General features: G+C 38.5%; 1 protein-coding gene across 1 annotated transcript in view; it reads right to left on the reverse strand.

Annotated features, from left to right (window-relative positions):
* The window catches only part of LOC124595038 (enoyl-CoA hydratase, mitochondrial-like), an 82,657-nt gene that overhangs the window by 8,528 nt on the left and 55,925 nt on the right, over nt 1-18,204 (reverse strand). The window contains exon 6 of the mRNA XM_047133601.1: nt 13,871-13,938. Coding sequence (XP_046989557.1) covers nt 13,871-13,938 — 68 coding nt within the window. The remainder of the gene's footprint in view (nt 1-13,870; nt 13,939-18,204) is intronic.

The following is an 18,204-nucleotide window of genomic DNA, read 5'->3' on the forward strand; positions in this document are numbered from 1 at the left end:
ACGTTAACTTTTGGTGAATTGCGAATTTGCTGCACGAATGAGTGAGGATTCTCTACCGCCCAGATTCGCACATTGTATCTGTTCACTTCACCATTAAGAAAAAATGTTGCTTCATCACTGAAAACAAGTTTCGCACTGAACGCATACTCTTCCATGAGCTGTTGCAACCGAAAATTCAAAGCATTTGAACTCCTGTACCACCTCGTACAATAGCTACAGTCAACCATCCGTTGCCATGGGTAAAGGAATCATTGATGTCAATGCTGAAGTTCAGTCTGCAACCATGAAAGGCACATGGTCCGTCGACTAGTGCAGTGGCAGCAATGTTCTTCACAGTATTCTTCTTCTTGTCTGCAGCAGATGTGAATTCGATGTGAATATGTAAAATTTGTTGGAGACTGTACTTTGTATTTTCATAAATAAACTGATCTGTAGCGTAGCTTAAAAACGGACAAGAGTACATCTAGAAGCTGTAGGCATAGAGCCAGAACAGCATGTTCCACGTTAAAGTTCTTATCAATTTGACCTTTGACCCCCAGTGCGCGAGGCTGGCTTACGCAATCTTGGCAGCGCGCCAGCCGCGGACAGAGACATTATTACCTACCGTACCTATCATATTGGTGAACTGGCATACACCTTTGCCTTTAAATGTATCCAAATGAATACAGACTCATTTACACATTCATTTTACATATTCACATACACCTTTGCCTTTAATCCAAATGAATACAGACTCATTTACAGATATTTTACGTCTACTACGGGTATAGAGGGATAATGGGGAAGGTGACATATACACAGATTTTCCAAAGTCTTTATTTGCCAGTTCACCAATATGATAGGTACGGTAGGCATAAATAAACTGATCTGTAGCATAGCTTAAAAACAGACAAGAGTACATCTAGAAGCTGTAGGCATAGAGCCAGAACAGCATGTTCCACGTTAAACTTCTTACCAATTTGACCTTTGACCCCCAGCGCGCGAGGCTGGCTTACGCAATCTTGGCAGCGCGCCAGCCGCGGACTTAGCGCACAGCGGACGGGAGCACCTAGTATGGCTAGTGCTCCCGTCCGGGATAACGGGCGGCTGGCACTGTGAAATATTCTAAGTCCGAATCAAGGTCATGCGCTATCGCGCGTCTATAAAAGCGAGCGAGGCCCGCGGAGCGGATCACTCGCGCTGCTGCTGCTGCACAGGCAACTGCATTGAACGCTGCCAAGATGCCGTACAGAAGGTACCGTCGACGTTCACGTCAAACAGTCTACAAAACAATTGAAAACATCGAATTCACAACATCTGCTGCAGACAAGAAGAAGAATACTGTGAAGAACATTGCTGCCACTGCACTAGTCGACGGACCATGTGTCTTTCATGTTTGCAGACTGAACTTCAGCATTGACATCAATGATTCCTTTACCCATGGCAACAGATGGTTGACTGTAGCTATTGTACGAGGTGGTACAGGAGTTCCTAACGTTCCTGGCCTGGAAAGTTTTGTAGACAGAGACATTATTGCCTACCGTACCTATCATATTGGTGAACTGGCAAATAAAGACTTTGAAAAATCTGTGTATATGTCTCCTTCCCCATTATCCCTCTATACCCGTAGTAGACGTAAAATATCTGTAAATGAGTCTGTATTCATTTGGATTAAAGGCAAAGGGTGTCAGGGCTTGTAGCAATTGTAAACGGTAAGGCTTCTGCTTTAGCCTTTTCTGTAAGATTTTCCAAACTGTCGGCTGTGGTACTTTTAGCTCCCTGCTTGCTTTATTCGTCGACTTCCGCGGGCTACGCGTGAAACTTGCCCGCACGCGTTCAACCATTTCTTCGCTCACTGCAGGCCGACCCGTTGATTTCCCCTTACAGAGGCATCCAGAAGCTTTAAACTGCACATACCATTGCCGAATGGAGTTAGCAGTTGGTGGATCTTTATTGAACTTCGTCCTGAAGTGTCGTTGCACTGTTATGACTGACTGATGTGAGTGCATTTCAAGCACGACATACGCTTTCTCAGCTCCTGACGCCATTTTGTCTCACTGCGCTCTCGAGCGCTTTGGCGGCAGAAACCTGAAGTGCGGCTTCAGCCGAACAAAACTTTCTGAGTTTTTCTACGTATCTACAGTGTGTCGTGACCATATGTCAATGAATGGAGCTACAGTGAATTTATGAAATCGCTTCAATCATTTGTAATAGCCCTGTATATAGAGTGTCTTGAAGAGAGTCATCGCAGCCATGCCAACTGGCATGAATTCTGAAATCGCTTATCTTGTGACACCTAATTAGTACAGTTCTCACACAACCTCCTGAAACCCATGGATCAAGGGGGTGAGGTAGAGGCAATATTCTGTAACTTGTAAAGAGCACTTGACTGAATACCGTACCAACTCTTATTATTGCAAATATATTCATGCTGGATTTCAAATTAAATTTGTGGCTATATTCAGGTTCTCTTGGTAGGGAGAGCACAGTATGTTAATGGGGATGGAGAGTCATCAACAAATGTAGAAGTACCGATAACTTCAGGCAAGCTCAAGAGAAGTTGTTCATGTTTCATACAGGGTGTACATAAAGTCTGGGAACACTCAATTATTTATTGGACAACAACTAAACATTGTACAGATGTAATACATGTTGCATTTTGAAGAGAAACTCTGAAAGTTCTTTTTCATTTGATATTCGAACCATTAGTGACCCAGCAGACATCAATACATAATTGAATTCTTGCCATACCTATCGCAGCATGGCACCGTCGATTGTGGCAGTTGCTTCCCGTATTCTCTCCCGGAGCTCTGCTACATCGTGTGGTACAGGCGGTACATACACCAGATCTTTAATGTGTCCTTGCTGGTGGCTTCTTACCATACTTGGTTCTAAACATCCACTGAACAGCTGTAGCACATTTGTTTTTGTCGATCTCCAACACACAGGAAGCTCGCTTTGTGCCTGAACTCACCATGTTTGCGACTAGCGCTGACTATCGGCAACTTACCAAACTATGCTGTGGTGGTATATATGAAAAAATACTTTCAGGGTTTCTCTTCAAAATGACATTTACATAATGTCTGTACAATGTTTGGTTTAGATTAGATTAGATTTACTTTCATTCCACTTGATCCGTGGTGAGGAGGTCCTCCAGGATGTAGAGCATGTCAGAAAAACAATAATACATGACAAATATTTACAACTGAAACAAAGAAGCTAATGTACCTTCCACAGGTCCCAAGTGGAATGATCGTCATTCTTTTAATGAAAGCTATATGAAAGAATTATTTTACAAACACTAATGCACTGAATAAGGTAATAAACAGGTAATAGAACTACTACAATACTTATTTACAATGAACACATTACTGCACTGAAATGGTGCAGAAGCTGAAATAAGATGGCTATAAAGCCAATTGTACATTACTTTTTCTAAAATTTTTGAGAACGCTGGCAAAAGTGAAACTGGATGGAAATTTGATACTGCTTCTGTATCTCCCTTCTTAAACAGTGGCTTAACTTCAGCATATTTCAACCATTTAGGAAATATTCCACTGAGAAACGACTGGTTTCACAGATAGCTTAATATGTTACTTAACTCAGAATCACATTCTTTAATTAATTTTGTTGATATTTCATCATACCCACTATATCTTTTTGATTTTAAAGTTTTTATGATGCACATTATTTCTGCTGGGGTAGTGAGGGTCAAATTCATATTACGGAAGTTACTTGAAATGTCGGGTCTGAGGTATTCCATAGCAGCATCTACAGAACCTGACAGCCCCATCTTTTCAGTAACAGTTATAAAACATTTGTTAAAAAGTTCTGCAACACTATAGACATCTTTCACCAATGTATCATTTACTCTGAATGCTATTTGTCTCTCTTCCTGTCGGGTTCTACCAGTCTCCTCCTTCCCTATATCACATATTGTCTTTATTTTGTTATCTGATATGACTATCTTTTCCTTGTAATATATTTGCTTTGATGGTTGTATTATAGTCTTTAATATTTTGCAGTATTTCTTGTAATGTGCTATAGCATCAACATCAGAACTGTTTTGGATTGACAGATACAGTTTTCTTTTTGTTTCACAAGATACCCCTATTCCTTGAGTAACCCATGGCTTCTTTGTAGACTTTGCTCTAACCTTGGTTAGTTTTTGGGGAAAACAGTGCAATAAATAATTGAAAGTGTTCCCGGACTTTATATACACCCTGTATTAATGACCTAAGAGACAATATTAATACGGTTTCAAGCTGGTGCTAAGATTGACAACTTGTATTTAGTTTTTGTAAATGTAAAATTTCACACTTCACAAAATTCAGAAAATGTAGTATTCCATGACTAAAATATTAGAAAGTTACCACTGCAGTCAGTCAGTTCATACAAATATCTGGATGTAACAATTTGTTGAGATATTACATGGAATGATTGCACAAACTCACTCATAAGTAAAGTGGGCGGCAGACTTTGGTTCACTGGGACACTAGGAGAATGCAGTAGTCACAGGAGGATTTCATGTATATGTTGAAAAACCTGAACCAGTAGACATTTGAAATAGATGCAAACTACCCCACGAGGGCCCCCTTACAAACAGCATTAAGTAAAGAATCTAGAAATTCTAAGCCTCCTAAGCACCACTTCTGGAGAGAAACCAATGACAAGAGTAGACTAAGTGTCATGTGTAAAGTGGCTTTTAAACATCATTCTTTTCCCAATGTATACATGAATAGACTGGGAAGAAAATCTAATACAAGGTATAGTGGTAAGTGTAAGTACCTGCTGCCATGCACTTAACAGTGGTCTTCAGAGAAGGGATATGATGTAGATGCTTCGTGATGCAAGTGCAGGTCTTATAGGACAGCTTAGTAAAGGAGATAATTGAGTTTAGAGTGAGATAAGTTAATTAACAGAGACTAAGGTTTTAGTTTAAGAGAAGGGTCCAATCTGCATTCAGTTTGCTTGGATCTTGTTAGAAATCTTATCAATCAAATATAGGAAATCCCTTGGAATGTATTTGTGATGGATGACAGTCACTGATATAAAAAACTGCACATGTGAATACGTTCTTCATGGAGTTCTTGCCTCATCAAATTTGTAATCAACTTCAAGATTTCTACAACTTCCTCGGTAGTCGTGATCAGGGAATTTCAGTAGGCCATTAGGTACTTGTTTATTTGTTTGTTTGCTGTCCACATAACAATCATTTTTTCAGACATTGTCATAGATTTTAGTTCATATACATACACAGGTTTAGTCAACATACATAAGTGCACACATTGATATAAATAGTGAAGGTCAGAAATTATCCTTTTTTGTGTTGCAAAAACAAACTTATAATAAATGCTTAAGTTTATTCTTTAAAGTGTTAGCTATCTTGAGGTCAGATGGAAGTGTGTGTGTGTGTGTGTGTGTGTGTGTGTGTGTGTGTGTGTGTAATATTTGCAGTTCTGTGAAAATTTTTCCTTCCCCGTGTATTGTATCTTTGTATGTTACTGTTTGTTACATTGTATTCTGGATTTTGTTTCACAAACAGCATGTACATAGAATATATGGCTAGTATTTTATATTTTCTGAAGATTTCTCTACAAAGCTCTCTCCTGTTTACCTTGGCTACCACTCTTACCGCTTTTTTTGTAGGCTGAAGAGCCTGTCTGTATAGACAGCTAGTGCCCCACCCTGTATCTCTTTACCATTCTGAAGATGTGGATATATCACTGTGAAGTATATTTGTCTCTAGCTATCATGGTCCAGGAAGGCTGAGGCCATTTTCAATACACATTTCTACTGATTTTCTTACAAATATGGTTTACATGTTCTTTCCATCACAGGTGTTTGTCAACAATTATGCCCAAAAACTTGTGTTTGTTTGTGTAGCTAAGGGCCAATGGAGGTTTAGTAGAGTTCTACTTATGTTCTGATTATAGCTAAGCATAAATTGCACTGTCACTGTCTTCTCTTTATTTATGATTAGCTTATTTGCAGTAAGATAAGTTGACAGAAATTATAATTGATTTCACTACTGTTTGTAGTAGTTTGCATATCATGGCCCCAGCTGGCAAAAGATGTGTTATCAGCCTGGCAAAAGATGTGTCATCAGCATAGCTTATAACCTTGCAGTTTTGGGGTTCAATTAAAGCAATTATGTACACAATAAACAGAAAAGGCCCCAATATACTTCGTTGGGGCACACAGCATTGAAGTACCTTATGAGTTGATTAGTTGTTACCAACTGTTCATTTCATTTATACGTTAGTTTGACACAGTGTTTCCTGTCTCTCAAATAGGAGGTAAGTAGTTGTAAGGCTACCCCTCTCATACCATATGCTTCTAATTTATGCAGTAGAATGGTATGATTCACAGTATCAAAAGCTTTACTCATATTAGGCCAGTGCCTGTTACTTTGTCTCCTTCATCTAGCTTCTTTAATATTTAATGTATAAAAATTTCTACTACTATTACAGTAAATTATTATTGGCTGCATTATGTCATGGTGGCATAGCAAAGCCACAAAACTTCCATACAGTCCTAGAGATCATGTCAATATCTGTCACTGAAGTATATAGGTAGTAATACTGATTTTGTTAGATGGCAGATAATTCAGCTGATTTCTCTGTTGCCCTTTCAGCATCAGGTACCTATTTCTGTGCATCTACCTACTAGGACTCTGTCATCAAAGAAGCCAATGAGATCAAAATGTGTAACCATCGTATTAACCAGAAGAGTGGCTTCATCCTTACTGGCACATATCAACAGGCACTTGATGCTGAAGGGAAACAGAGAAATCAGCTGAACTAACCATCATCTAATGAAATCAGCATTGCTACCATTGTTCTTCAGTCACTGATATTGACATTATCTCTCATAACATATGGAAATTCCATGAGCTCATGATGTCTTCATGACATAATTTGGCCAACTACATAAAGTATCTTAAGCCAACTGAAATCTCCTGATGACGTCATGGAGGAAGTCCTTGAAAGCTCAAGATTGAATGTACATTGTCAGGTTGCATGTAAATTGTCTACATTACTGTTTCATTGGAGTACGGGTTATGAGTACCAAGATCTTTCTTTGAACAACTGTAGAAGAGAGCCTCTAAGGCTGTCAAAGTATTATGGAATAATGCCAAAATTAATTCTGTTGCAAACTCAGAACTCTAAACATTAATAACATTGCCAAAAAAGTTAAAAGATTATATCAAAAGTATATTGTGAGCTTTTTATGTTATAATGTGGGTTTTTAACTGCATAAGTCATAGGACAATACTCAAACATTCATAAATTATGGAATCAGATATACAGGGTGTATAAAAAATAATCATCCGATTTGGCACATCTACATTTCTGAAACTAATAAACACAAACAATGAATTTTGTTTTTTGATGAACAGGACACTAAAAAAGCATTTTTCATACCTTTTCACAGGTGTTCAATATGCCCCCCTTGAGTTGCATGGCATATGTCAATGCAGTAATCGAATTGTTCCCACACTGCAGCGAGCATGTATTGTCTTACAACTTCCACAGCTGCTGTTATATGATGTCTCTGTTCATACATTGTTGTTGGTAATGGAGGCACATCAACAGAGTCTTTTATAAACACCCACAAGAAGGAATCATATATAGTCAGTTCTGGTGACCTTGAAGGCCAGTGTCCAGTGTGACCGATCCATCATTCAATAATCCTTTGATTTAAAAATTCCCACACTTCTAGATGCCAGTGTGGCAGTGCCCCATCTTGTTGGTAAATGAAGTCATTCAAATCAGTCTCCAACTGTTGAATAGAAAGTTCTCAAGCATATCGAGGTATGTGCTTCCTGTTTCCCATGAAACTGCGCAAAACACATTAAATTTTGAAGAGTTCCTTCCTGTTGTACAATTTCATGTGATTGCTCAGTACCCCATGTTCTCACATTATGATGGTTCACCTTTCCATTTAAATTGAATGTTGCCTCATCACTAAGTACCAAGTGTGGAAGGAAACTATTGTCCTCCATCTTGCCAAGAACAAAATTAAAGAACTCCACACATTATTGTTTGTCACCTTCATGAAGAGCTTGCAGTAACTGAATTTTGTATGATTTCATGTGTAAACATTGATGCAACACATGCCAGATGGACATCTGGGGGCATGTTGCGATGTTGAGCTGCTCGGCGAACGGATTTCTGCAGACTCCTTGTGAAACTATGGCAGATGCATTCGACATCTGTGTCAGGCACTTGGGGTAGCCCGGCGATTTGCCTTTACACAAACAACCTGTTTCTCAGAATTGTTCATATCATCATCTAATGCTTTGTGCTGTAGTAGGATACACAATATACCTAGCATGAAAGTCACACTGAACAGTTATTACTGACCTGCTCTGCACAAAACGTAGAGCACAAAATGCTTTCTGTTGTCCCAACACCATTTTTACTAGAACTGAGGTGGGTGCACACTGCTGCTACATAGCAGGAACCTTGTAAAACTCAAGAGTTTGCTCTTTCCAACAGTATGTTGTTCACACACATATCTCACATAACGTAATAGTTATGGTTTTTTAAAAATCGGATGATTCTTTTTGGTACACCCTCTATATAACCTTACTTGGTTAAATTATCTTAGCAACAACAAATGAAGAAAAGTGCACAGTAGCTGGAAGTATAATACCACATTCATAACAATAAAGGATTACTAGTGCCTCTCGCAGGGTTGGTATATAAACTGCTAGTTTTGTTAATGTGCATTAACAACTCAATTTTCCCAGATTTCTGGAATGTGTTTGACATGGTGCCCCATTGCAGACTTTTAACGAAAATACAAGCATATGAAATAAGTTCTCAAATATGTGAGTTACTCCAGACTTCTTAAGTAATAGAACCCAGTATGTTGTCCTCAATGGTGTGTGTTCATCAGAGACAAGGTTACCATCAAGAGTGTCCGAAGGAAGTGTGATAGGACCACTGTTGTTCTCTGTATACATAAATGATTTGGTGGACAGGGTGGGTAGCAACTTGCAGTTGTTTACTGATGATGCTATGCTGTATGGTAAGGTGTCAAAGTTGAGTGACTCTAGGAAGATACAAGACAACAAAATTTCTAATTGGTATGATGAATGGTAGCTAACACTAATTGAGGAAAAATGTAAGTTAATGAGGATAAAAAAAAATGAGGATGAGTAGGAAGAACAAACCTGTAATGTTTGATTGCAGCATCTTTAGTGTCCTGCTTGATGCATTCAAGTCAATTAAGTATTTGGGCATAATGTTACAAAGCAATATGAAATGGGACAAGCATGTGAGTACTGTTGTTGGGAAGGCAAATGGCTGACTTTGGTTTATTGGGAGAATTTTAGGTAAGTTTGGTATACCAGTAAAGGAGAATGCATATAGGACGCTGGTGCAACCTGTTCTTAAGTACTGCTTGATTGTTTGGGATCTGTACCAGGTCAGATTCTACATCTACATCTACATCCATACTCCGCAAGCCACCTGACGGTGTGTGGTGGAGGGTACCTTGAGTACCTCTATCGGTTCTCCCTTCTATTCCAGTCTCGTATTGTTCGTGGAAAGAAGGATTGTCGGTATGCTTCTGTGTGGGCTCTAATCTCTCTGATTTTATCCTCATGGTCTCTTCGCAAGATATATGCAGGGGAGAGCAATATACTGCTTGATTCTTCGATGAAGGTATGTTCTCGAAACTATTTTGTAGCTAAATGCTAAGGGATCTATCTTTCTATGTATTCACAGCACATTACACTTGTCTACATTGAGATTTAATTGCCATTCCCTGCACCATGCGTCAATTTGCTGCAGACCTTCCTGCATTTCAGTACAATTTTCCATTGTTACAACCTCTTGATACACCACAGCATCATCCGCAAAAAGCCTCAGTGAACTTCCGATGTCATCCACAATGTCATTTATGTATATTGTGAATAGCAACGGTCCTGCAACACTACTCTGCGGCACACCTGAAATCACTCTTACTTCGGAAGACTTCTTTCCATTGAGAATGACATGCTGTGTTCTGTTATCTAGGAACTCTTCAATCCAATCACACAATTGGTCTGATAGACCATATGCTCTTACTTTGTTCATTAAACGACTGTGGGGAACTGTATCGAACGCCTTACGGAAGTCAAGGAACATGGCATCTACCTGTGAACCCGTGTCTATGGCCCTCTGAGTCTCGTGGACGAATAGTGCGAGCTGGGTTTCACATGACCGTCTTTTTCGAAACCCATGCTGATTCCTACAGAGTAGATTTCTAGTCTCCAGAAAAGTCATTATACTCGAATATAATACGTGTTCATAAATTCTACAACTGATCGACATTAGAGATATAGGTCCATAGTTCTGCACATCTGTTCGACGTCCCTTCTTGAAAACGGGGATGACCTGTGCCCTTTTACAATCCTTTGGAACACTACACTCTTCTAGAGACCTACGGTACACCACTGCAAGAAAGGGGGCAAGTTCCTTCGCATACTCTGCGTAAAATCGAACTGGTATCCCATCAGGTCCAGCGGCCTTTCCTCTTTTGAGCGATTTTAATTGTTTCTCTATCCCTCTGTTGTCTATTTCAATATCTACCATTTTTTCATCTGTGCGACAATCTAGAGAAGGAACTACAGTGCAGTCTTTCTCTGTGAAACAGCTTTGGAAAAAGACATTTAGTATTTTGGCCTTTAGTCTGTCATCCTCTGTTTCAGTACCATTTTGGTCACAGAGTGCCTGGACATTTTGTTTTGATCCACCTACCGCTTTGACATAAGACCAAAATTTCTTCGGATTTTCTGCCAAGTCAGTACATATAACTTTACTTTCGAATTTATTGAATGCCTCTCGCTTAGCCCTCCTCACACTACATTTCGCTTCATGTAATTTTTGTTTGTCTGCAAGGCTTTGGCTATGTTTATGTTTGCTGTGAAGTTCCCTTTGCTTCCGCAGCAGTTTTCTAAATCTGTTGTACCACGGTGGCTCTTTTCCATCTCTTACAATCTTGCTTGGCACATACTCATCTAACGCATATTGTACGATGGTTTTGAAGAAATCAAAGCAATTCAGAGGCGGGCTGCCAGATCTGTTACCAGTACATTCTAACAATACGTAAGTGTTAAGGAAATGCTTTGGGTATTCAAATGGGCGATGTTCTTTTCAAGAAACAGTATTGAGAAAATTTAGAGAACCAGTATTTGAAGCTGACTGCAGAACAATTCTATTGCTGCCAACATACACTGCATGTAAGGACCACAAAGATAAGAGATGAGCAATTAGGGCTCATACGGAGGCTCTATTTGCAAGTGGAACTGGAAAGGCAATGACTAGCGGTGGTATTGGTTAACCTCTGCCATGCACCATACAGTGGCTTGTGGAGTATCTGTGTAGATGTACTAAATAAGCAACAATGATACGTAAATTTTGTTGGTGATGAAAAGAATCCTAATAAAGTTTCCTAATTCTGCACTTCATGAAAAAACCAAGGCAATCGCAAAACTGGCGTACACATGGTCTGTTAAAAATAGTTTAGTCCCAGTTCTTCAAAATGCATTTTATGTGTTATGAGGTTACAAATAATAACCAACTAAGTCCTTAATTTGCAAGCAATGAAAATAAATTGTGAAACAGAATGTATAAATTTGACAGAATGAAGGTGTCAGATGAAATGCATTAAGCATAATGATCAGACACTCGAGAAACTAAATTCAGCTTGTTTCTCCTAAGAGGTGATAAAACACAAGTAAACCTGTTTTTTAGTCTTGGCATATTTATATTCTTTGTTGTCTTGAAAACGGATATCAACTGCGTTTTTTTTTAAATTAGGAACCCCCATTTTTATTACATATTTGTGTAGTACGTAAAGAGATATGAATGTTTTAGTTGGACCACTTTTTTCGCTTTGTGATAGATGGCGCTGTAATAGTCATAAACATATGGCTCACAATTTTAGACAAACAGTTGGTGACAGGTAGGTTTTTTAAAATTAAAATACAGAACGAAGGTACATTTGAACATTTTATTTCGGTTGTTCCAATGTGATACACGTACCTTTGTGAACTTATCATTCCTGAGAACACATGCTGTTACAGTGTGGTTACCTGTAAATACCACATTAATGCAATAAATGCTCAAAATGATGTCCGTCAACCTCAATGCATTTGGCAATACGTGTAACAACATTCCTCTCAACAGTGAGTAGTTCGCCTTCCGTAATGTTTGCACATGCATTGACAATGTGCTGACGCATGTTGTCAGGCGTTGTCAATGGATCATAATAGCAAATATCCTTCAACTTTCCCCATAGAAAGAAATCCGGGGACGTCAGATCCGGTGAACATGCGGGCCATGGTATGCTGCTTCGACAACCAATCCACTTGCCATGAAATATGCTATTCAATATCGCTTCAACCGCACGTGAGCTATGTGCCGGACATCCATAATGTTGGAAGAACATTGCTATTCTGTCATGCAGTGAAACATTTTGTAGTAACATCGGTAGAACACTACACAGGACATCAGCATACACTGCACCATTTAGATTGCCATCGATAAAATGTGGGCCAATTATCCTTCCTCCCATAATGCCACACCATACAGTAACCCACCAAGGTCTCTGATGTTCCACTTGTCGCAGCCATCATGGATTTTCCGTTGTCCAATAGTGTATACTGTGCTGGTTTACGAACTGCTGTTGATGAATGGCGCTTCATTGCTAAATAGAACACGTGCAAAAAATCTGTCATCATCCCGCAATTTCTCTTGTGCCCAGTGCACAACTGTACATACTTTCAAAGTCATCACCATGCAATTCCTGGTGCATAGAAATATGGTACGGGTGCAATTGATGTTGATGTAGCATTCTCAACACCGACATTTTTGAGATTCCCGATTCTCGTACAGTTTGTCTGCTACACCTACTTGGGCATCATCATTTGTTGCAGGTCGTGGTTGACGTTTCACATGTGGCTGTACACTTCCTGTTTCCTTAAATAACGTAACTATCTGGCAAACGGTCTGGACATTTGAATGATGTCGTCCAAGATACCGAGCAGCATATATAGCACACGCGCGTTGGGCATTTTGATCACAATAGCCATACATCAACATGATATTGACTTTTTCCGCGGTTGGTAAACGGTCCATTTTAACACAGGTAATGTATCATGAAGCAAATACCGTCTGCACTGGCGGAATGTTACGTGATACCACGTATTTATACATTTGTGACTATTACAGCGCCATCTATCACAAAGCAAAAAAAGTGGTCCAACTAAAATATTCATATATCTTTACATACTACATGAATATGTAATAAAAAATGGGGGTTCCGATTTAAAAACAACGCAGTTAATATCCGTTTGACCCATGGCAGTGCCATCTAGCCGGCCAACCATAGCGCCATCCGGTTTCCCCTTCAAGCTAGATGAATTTCGTTCTTTGTAGTTTTTTCGTTTGATGCTAATTTCATGATATATTTGGCCCAGTCACTATCAATGGACCACCCTGTATACAATGTAGAAATGTTGTATGGCAAATGTTTGTAATGTGAGAGTTAGGAGGGATGGTTACACAAACACATGTGATAATTTTTATAAAGTTAACGCCCCCTTTCCCTCTGCCCTCTACAATATACAAATGTAAATTAATAAATTGCAGACATAAAATTTTTTAAAAAAGAGACTTGTATAAAAATGACTGTCATAAATCACAAGAATTTTAGTTTTCATCAAATTTTTCAATTTATGAACCCCCAAAAAATGAAACATCTTATGGTCTTACAGCACTTATTATTTATTCTTTATGCTGTGCATGTGAATTTTGCTTCATTAAAGTAGTTTACTCTAATATGGTGGTTAATGCATGTAACCACATAATTTTCAGTACCTAATTACACTTACAGTTGCAAATGTTGCATAGGCTAGGCACTTTTCAAGTTGAAGGCCATCTTGTAGAGTAGTTTCAAGGGCTGAAAAAAAAAAAAAAAAAAAAAAAATCAACACTTTGCACACTTGCCTCCATAAAATTATTTTGAAAGTACTAATCACGTTACACAGACTAGGAATGCTGCTTTGGGGAAATGCCAACACAGTGACTTTCTTGTAATTTTGTGATCATATATTTGAGCCTCAGGTCACACAAATGGTACCATTACCAGTTCTGTCATATTACCAAGTCATTATCAAATGATCTGTTTGGAAAGGTAAACAAGGCGGCGGGGGTAGTAAAATAGCAGAAAACGATTACAAATCAAATTAACATCTAGTAAAATAATGGGAAACTGTTATTACAAACCAAGTAACTTGTAAACACAGCAATACATTCTTGAATACACTATGTAATCATCTACTAATGACATATGAGTAGATAAAAATGATAATGATACTATTTCTATGAAGTAAGACTGGAAAAAAAGTGTTATAACAGATTGCTAGTCTTTTATAGCAATAAACGTTTCACTTTCATTAGCGATATGATGAAATAATGGCAATATGAAAAGAATGGATGCTACTCATTACATATATGAAGAACCAGGTTGCAGACAGGCATATAGAAAAGAAACTGGTACATATTATTAGCTACTAATCTAAGGATGATATAATTGTAAACATATTTGTGTTCTGTCCATGCATTTGCAGAACAATTTACTGCACTGAAACACACAGCTTCTGAGAGACAACAGAAACTGATTATCATAAACAGATGTTAATATTGTGACTACAAACTTAATTCATTATACAATTACAATCAGACCTATTTAATTAATCAATGAGTAATAATGAACATCAGTGGATCATTAATATTCTGTTTTGTCTTCTTTTATTCCTTCCTGTTGCATTCACTTTTTTGAATCTATTGCATACACTGTTCTGAACTTCTGTTGTCACTATGTGCTTATAAATATATCTCTTGTTGTTCCTGGATCTATTCACAGCAAGAACAATTGTTCAGGTAAAACTAAGTTGATAATGTTTTAAAAACTTGAATCCTGCTCCTCATAAATTCAGTTCTTGTACCTCTAGTCTGCCACAGATTATATTTCTGTGGATTTGAATAGAAGTACTAGCACTATTGATATTGCTGAATAAAGACCATTTTCATGAAGGTATCGCAGGCCAAGAATGAAAACTTTTTGGTAAACTTGCAGCATCAAATTTGGATAAAATACTGAGCTTTCGATGAATAGTTCCATCATCATCAGGGACCATGCCTAATTGTTACAAAACTGAAAAGTCTCTTAATTTTATACCCACAGGATGGCACTTGATTGCCTAGGTTACATCAGGATGACATCACGGAGATGGTGTGTACTGAGGCGGCAAACTCTATGTGCATAGACTAGGTTTGCACTCGCTATCCCACATTGCTTGCAGTGCCATTATTTGTATCAGGTGATGAACTATGGAAAGTGTTCCTCTGTGCTATTTTTTATCAAATGCTTGCTTTCATGCATTGATAAGTGCATAGCTGGTGTTTTTATTGAAGTTTTTATCACACAGCCTTATTTACACAGCTTCTCTAATCACCAAGTCCCAATAGTTCTCATATGTTCAAATGTTATCTTGTGCTTTTTTAACAATCCATGCTCAGGCACCACCAAATTATCAAAATTTTTTTCTTTCAGGTGACACAGATGCTCCATACAGTGGTCAGCAACAGTCTGTATGGATTGCTCCATGAAATTGCTGTCACACTTTCAAGGAATATTATAAGTCCCTGGCACCTTCAGGCTGAGGTTACCTTTAACATGTTGCAAGATATCATTAATCTTCTTGTGTGAGTGAAACACCAGTCTGATTATCTATTTAAGACTCTACCTCTCTTACTGACTGTTGCATCACAGAATGGAAACCACACGATATGTTCGTCCTCCTGGGTTTGCTGAAATGCATCGGTCTGTATGGGTCATGTTTTTATACACAGAATGTCTGTGTCATCTATCATTTTTTTGTTCAATCAACATATCTAAAACAAGTCAACTTTCTGTCATTCTTGATATACGCCATATATCTTGGAAGCACTCTATTCATGTGGTTGACGAATGGATGCAATGTCTCCCTGCACTACTTACTCATAAGGTTGCACAGAGCTGGTTTGGTGAATGTGTCAGAAAAATTTACATTGAAAACTACACAAAATTTTAAACAAACTTTTCATGTTAATTGTATCAAAACTCATGCATGTATCATGATATGTTGCATATTTCCACAGACAAGACTACAGCCATGGAGGCTCTGGTTCAATTGGCAATGGTGGGGAACTTCCCTCTCCAACTTGCCTGTTATCCCCCCATTGTGTAACTCACTAGAAACATCACCAAAGCCACTCTTCTCCCACATGGATCTAAAAGCAAAATATATTATATAAACAGAGTCTAGTTAATTTTTAATGTTTTACTAAAACAAAATGTAGTCTTCATTTTCACTGGTGTATTAACACAGGAAACAGCTATGGTATTTGTCTGTACAATATTACACATACCAAATACTATACACAGTTGTTTTTGTCCCTCATCAAACACTTGTTTACTGCAGTTCTCAAGACTTTTGTACTGTTTGTAAATCCCTTTATTTCTGCATAGATACTGCAACCTACAACCCTTGAACCTCATTAATGAATATGATGTATCAAACAAAATTTGTGACTGTATTGGTGATTTATTGGTAGGCAAGATGTAGCCTGTTATCTTGGATGGAAAGTGTAAAGGTACATCCTCCTCTAGTATTACTTTTCCCCAACAGTAGTAGTCAACACAAGAAATATTTTTCTTTTTTTTCCACAGGTCAGTATTATCTCTGCTGTTTTTCTCAAATGGCTCTCAGCACTATGGGACTTAACACCTGTGGTCATCAGTCCCCTAGAACTTAGAACTACTTAAACCTAACCAACCTAAGGACATCACACACATCCATGCCCGAGGCAGGATTCGAACCTGCGACCGTAGCGGTCGCGCGGTTCCGGACTGCGCGCCTAGAACCGCGAGACCACCGCGGCCGGCTGTTTTTCTGAAATATTTCATATAATTTTATACGCAGTATGTTATATTTCAAGATAAAATTTATGAAAAGGAATTATTTTGTTTTCATTGTTACAATCGATATTTACTAGCTCTGAATGTACAGTTAAAAATGATTTTTTAGAAACATTTGAAATTGCGATGTATTTGGCACATTTAAATTTCTTTTATTAATTATGCAATGTAATACTGTATTATGTTTATTTCTGGATTCATTTATAAAATAATAATCTAAACTAACAGAAATTCATTTGCCAAGAAAAATTGCAAACCCTTTGGAATATTGTTATTACTGTAGAGTGAAACGTGAGAAAATAAACAGAAATTCTGCAAAGACATTCTTCAAAATTATTTGGCTCAATTGAACCATGAGAGCCTAACATGTGAGAATTTCAGTTTTAAAATCAGACCCCTAGACATGAAGAACTGAAGCCAATTGTGAGAGAAAAGATAAGTAAAAAGTTTAATGTAAATATTACTCTCTCGGATTTTCTGAAAAGATTTCACCATCGTGGACAGTAGAAACAACAAGAAAGGGAGAGGTAGATTACAAAAGTCATCAACAGATGTATAAATAACTTCAAGACTGCCCTAAGGAAGTGTATTATCACCCTTAATGATCACACTAAATGACATGCCAAACAGTATTATTATTGTGGTGTCACCACCAGACACCACACTTGCTAGGTGGTAGCCTTTAAATCGGCCGCAGTCCGTTAGTAAACGTCGGACCCGTGTGTCACCACTATCAGTGATTGCAGACCGAGTGCCGCCACACGGCAGGTCTAGAGAGACTTCCTAGCACTCGCCCCAGTTGTACAGCCGACTTTGCTAGTGATGGTTCACTGACAAATTAAGCTCTCATTTGCCGAGACGATAGTTAGCATAGCCTTCAGCTACGTCATTTGCTATGACCTAGCAAGGCGCCATTATCATTTGCTATTTATCTTGTGATGCATGTACGGTCAGACCGATGTTCACCAATTATGGATTAAAGTTAAGTATTCCAACAGCTACGACCTTTTTTGCTAAAGTCTAACTCCTATAACTGTTCCAGACCTCACGCCAGCCTGCGTGAGCTTAACGCGAGCCTTTCGGCTACCAATCATAGTGGCTTGGCTGTCTTGCCAAGTCACAACAGTTTGGTACCGAGGATTGGCAACGAGCCCACTTTGCGCTCGTATCTATACTGCTCCTGCCCTGATTTACTTGTGTAAT

This window comes from Schistocerca americana, chromosome 2 (genome assembly GCF_021461395.2).
Source record: "Schistocerca americana isolate TAMUIC-IGC-003095 chromosome 2, iqSchAmer2.1, whole genome shotgun sequence".
In the NCBI taxonomy this organism is placed as follows: Eukaryota; Metazoa; Arthropoda; class Insecta; order Orthoptera; family Acrididae; genus Schistocerca; species Schistocerca americana.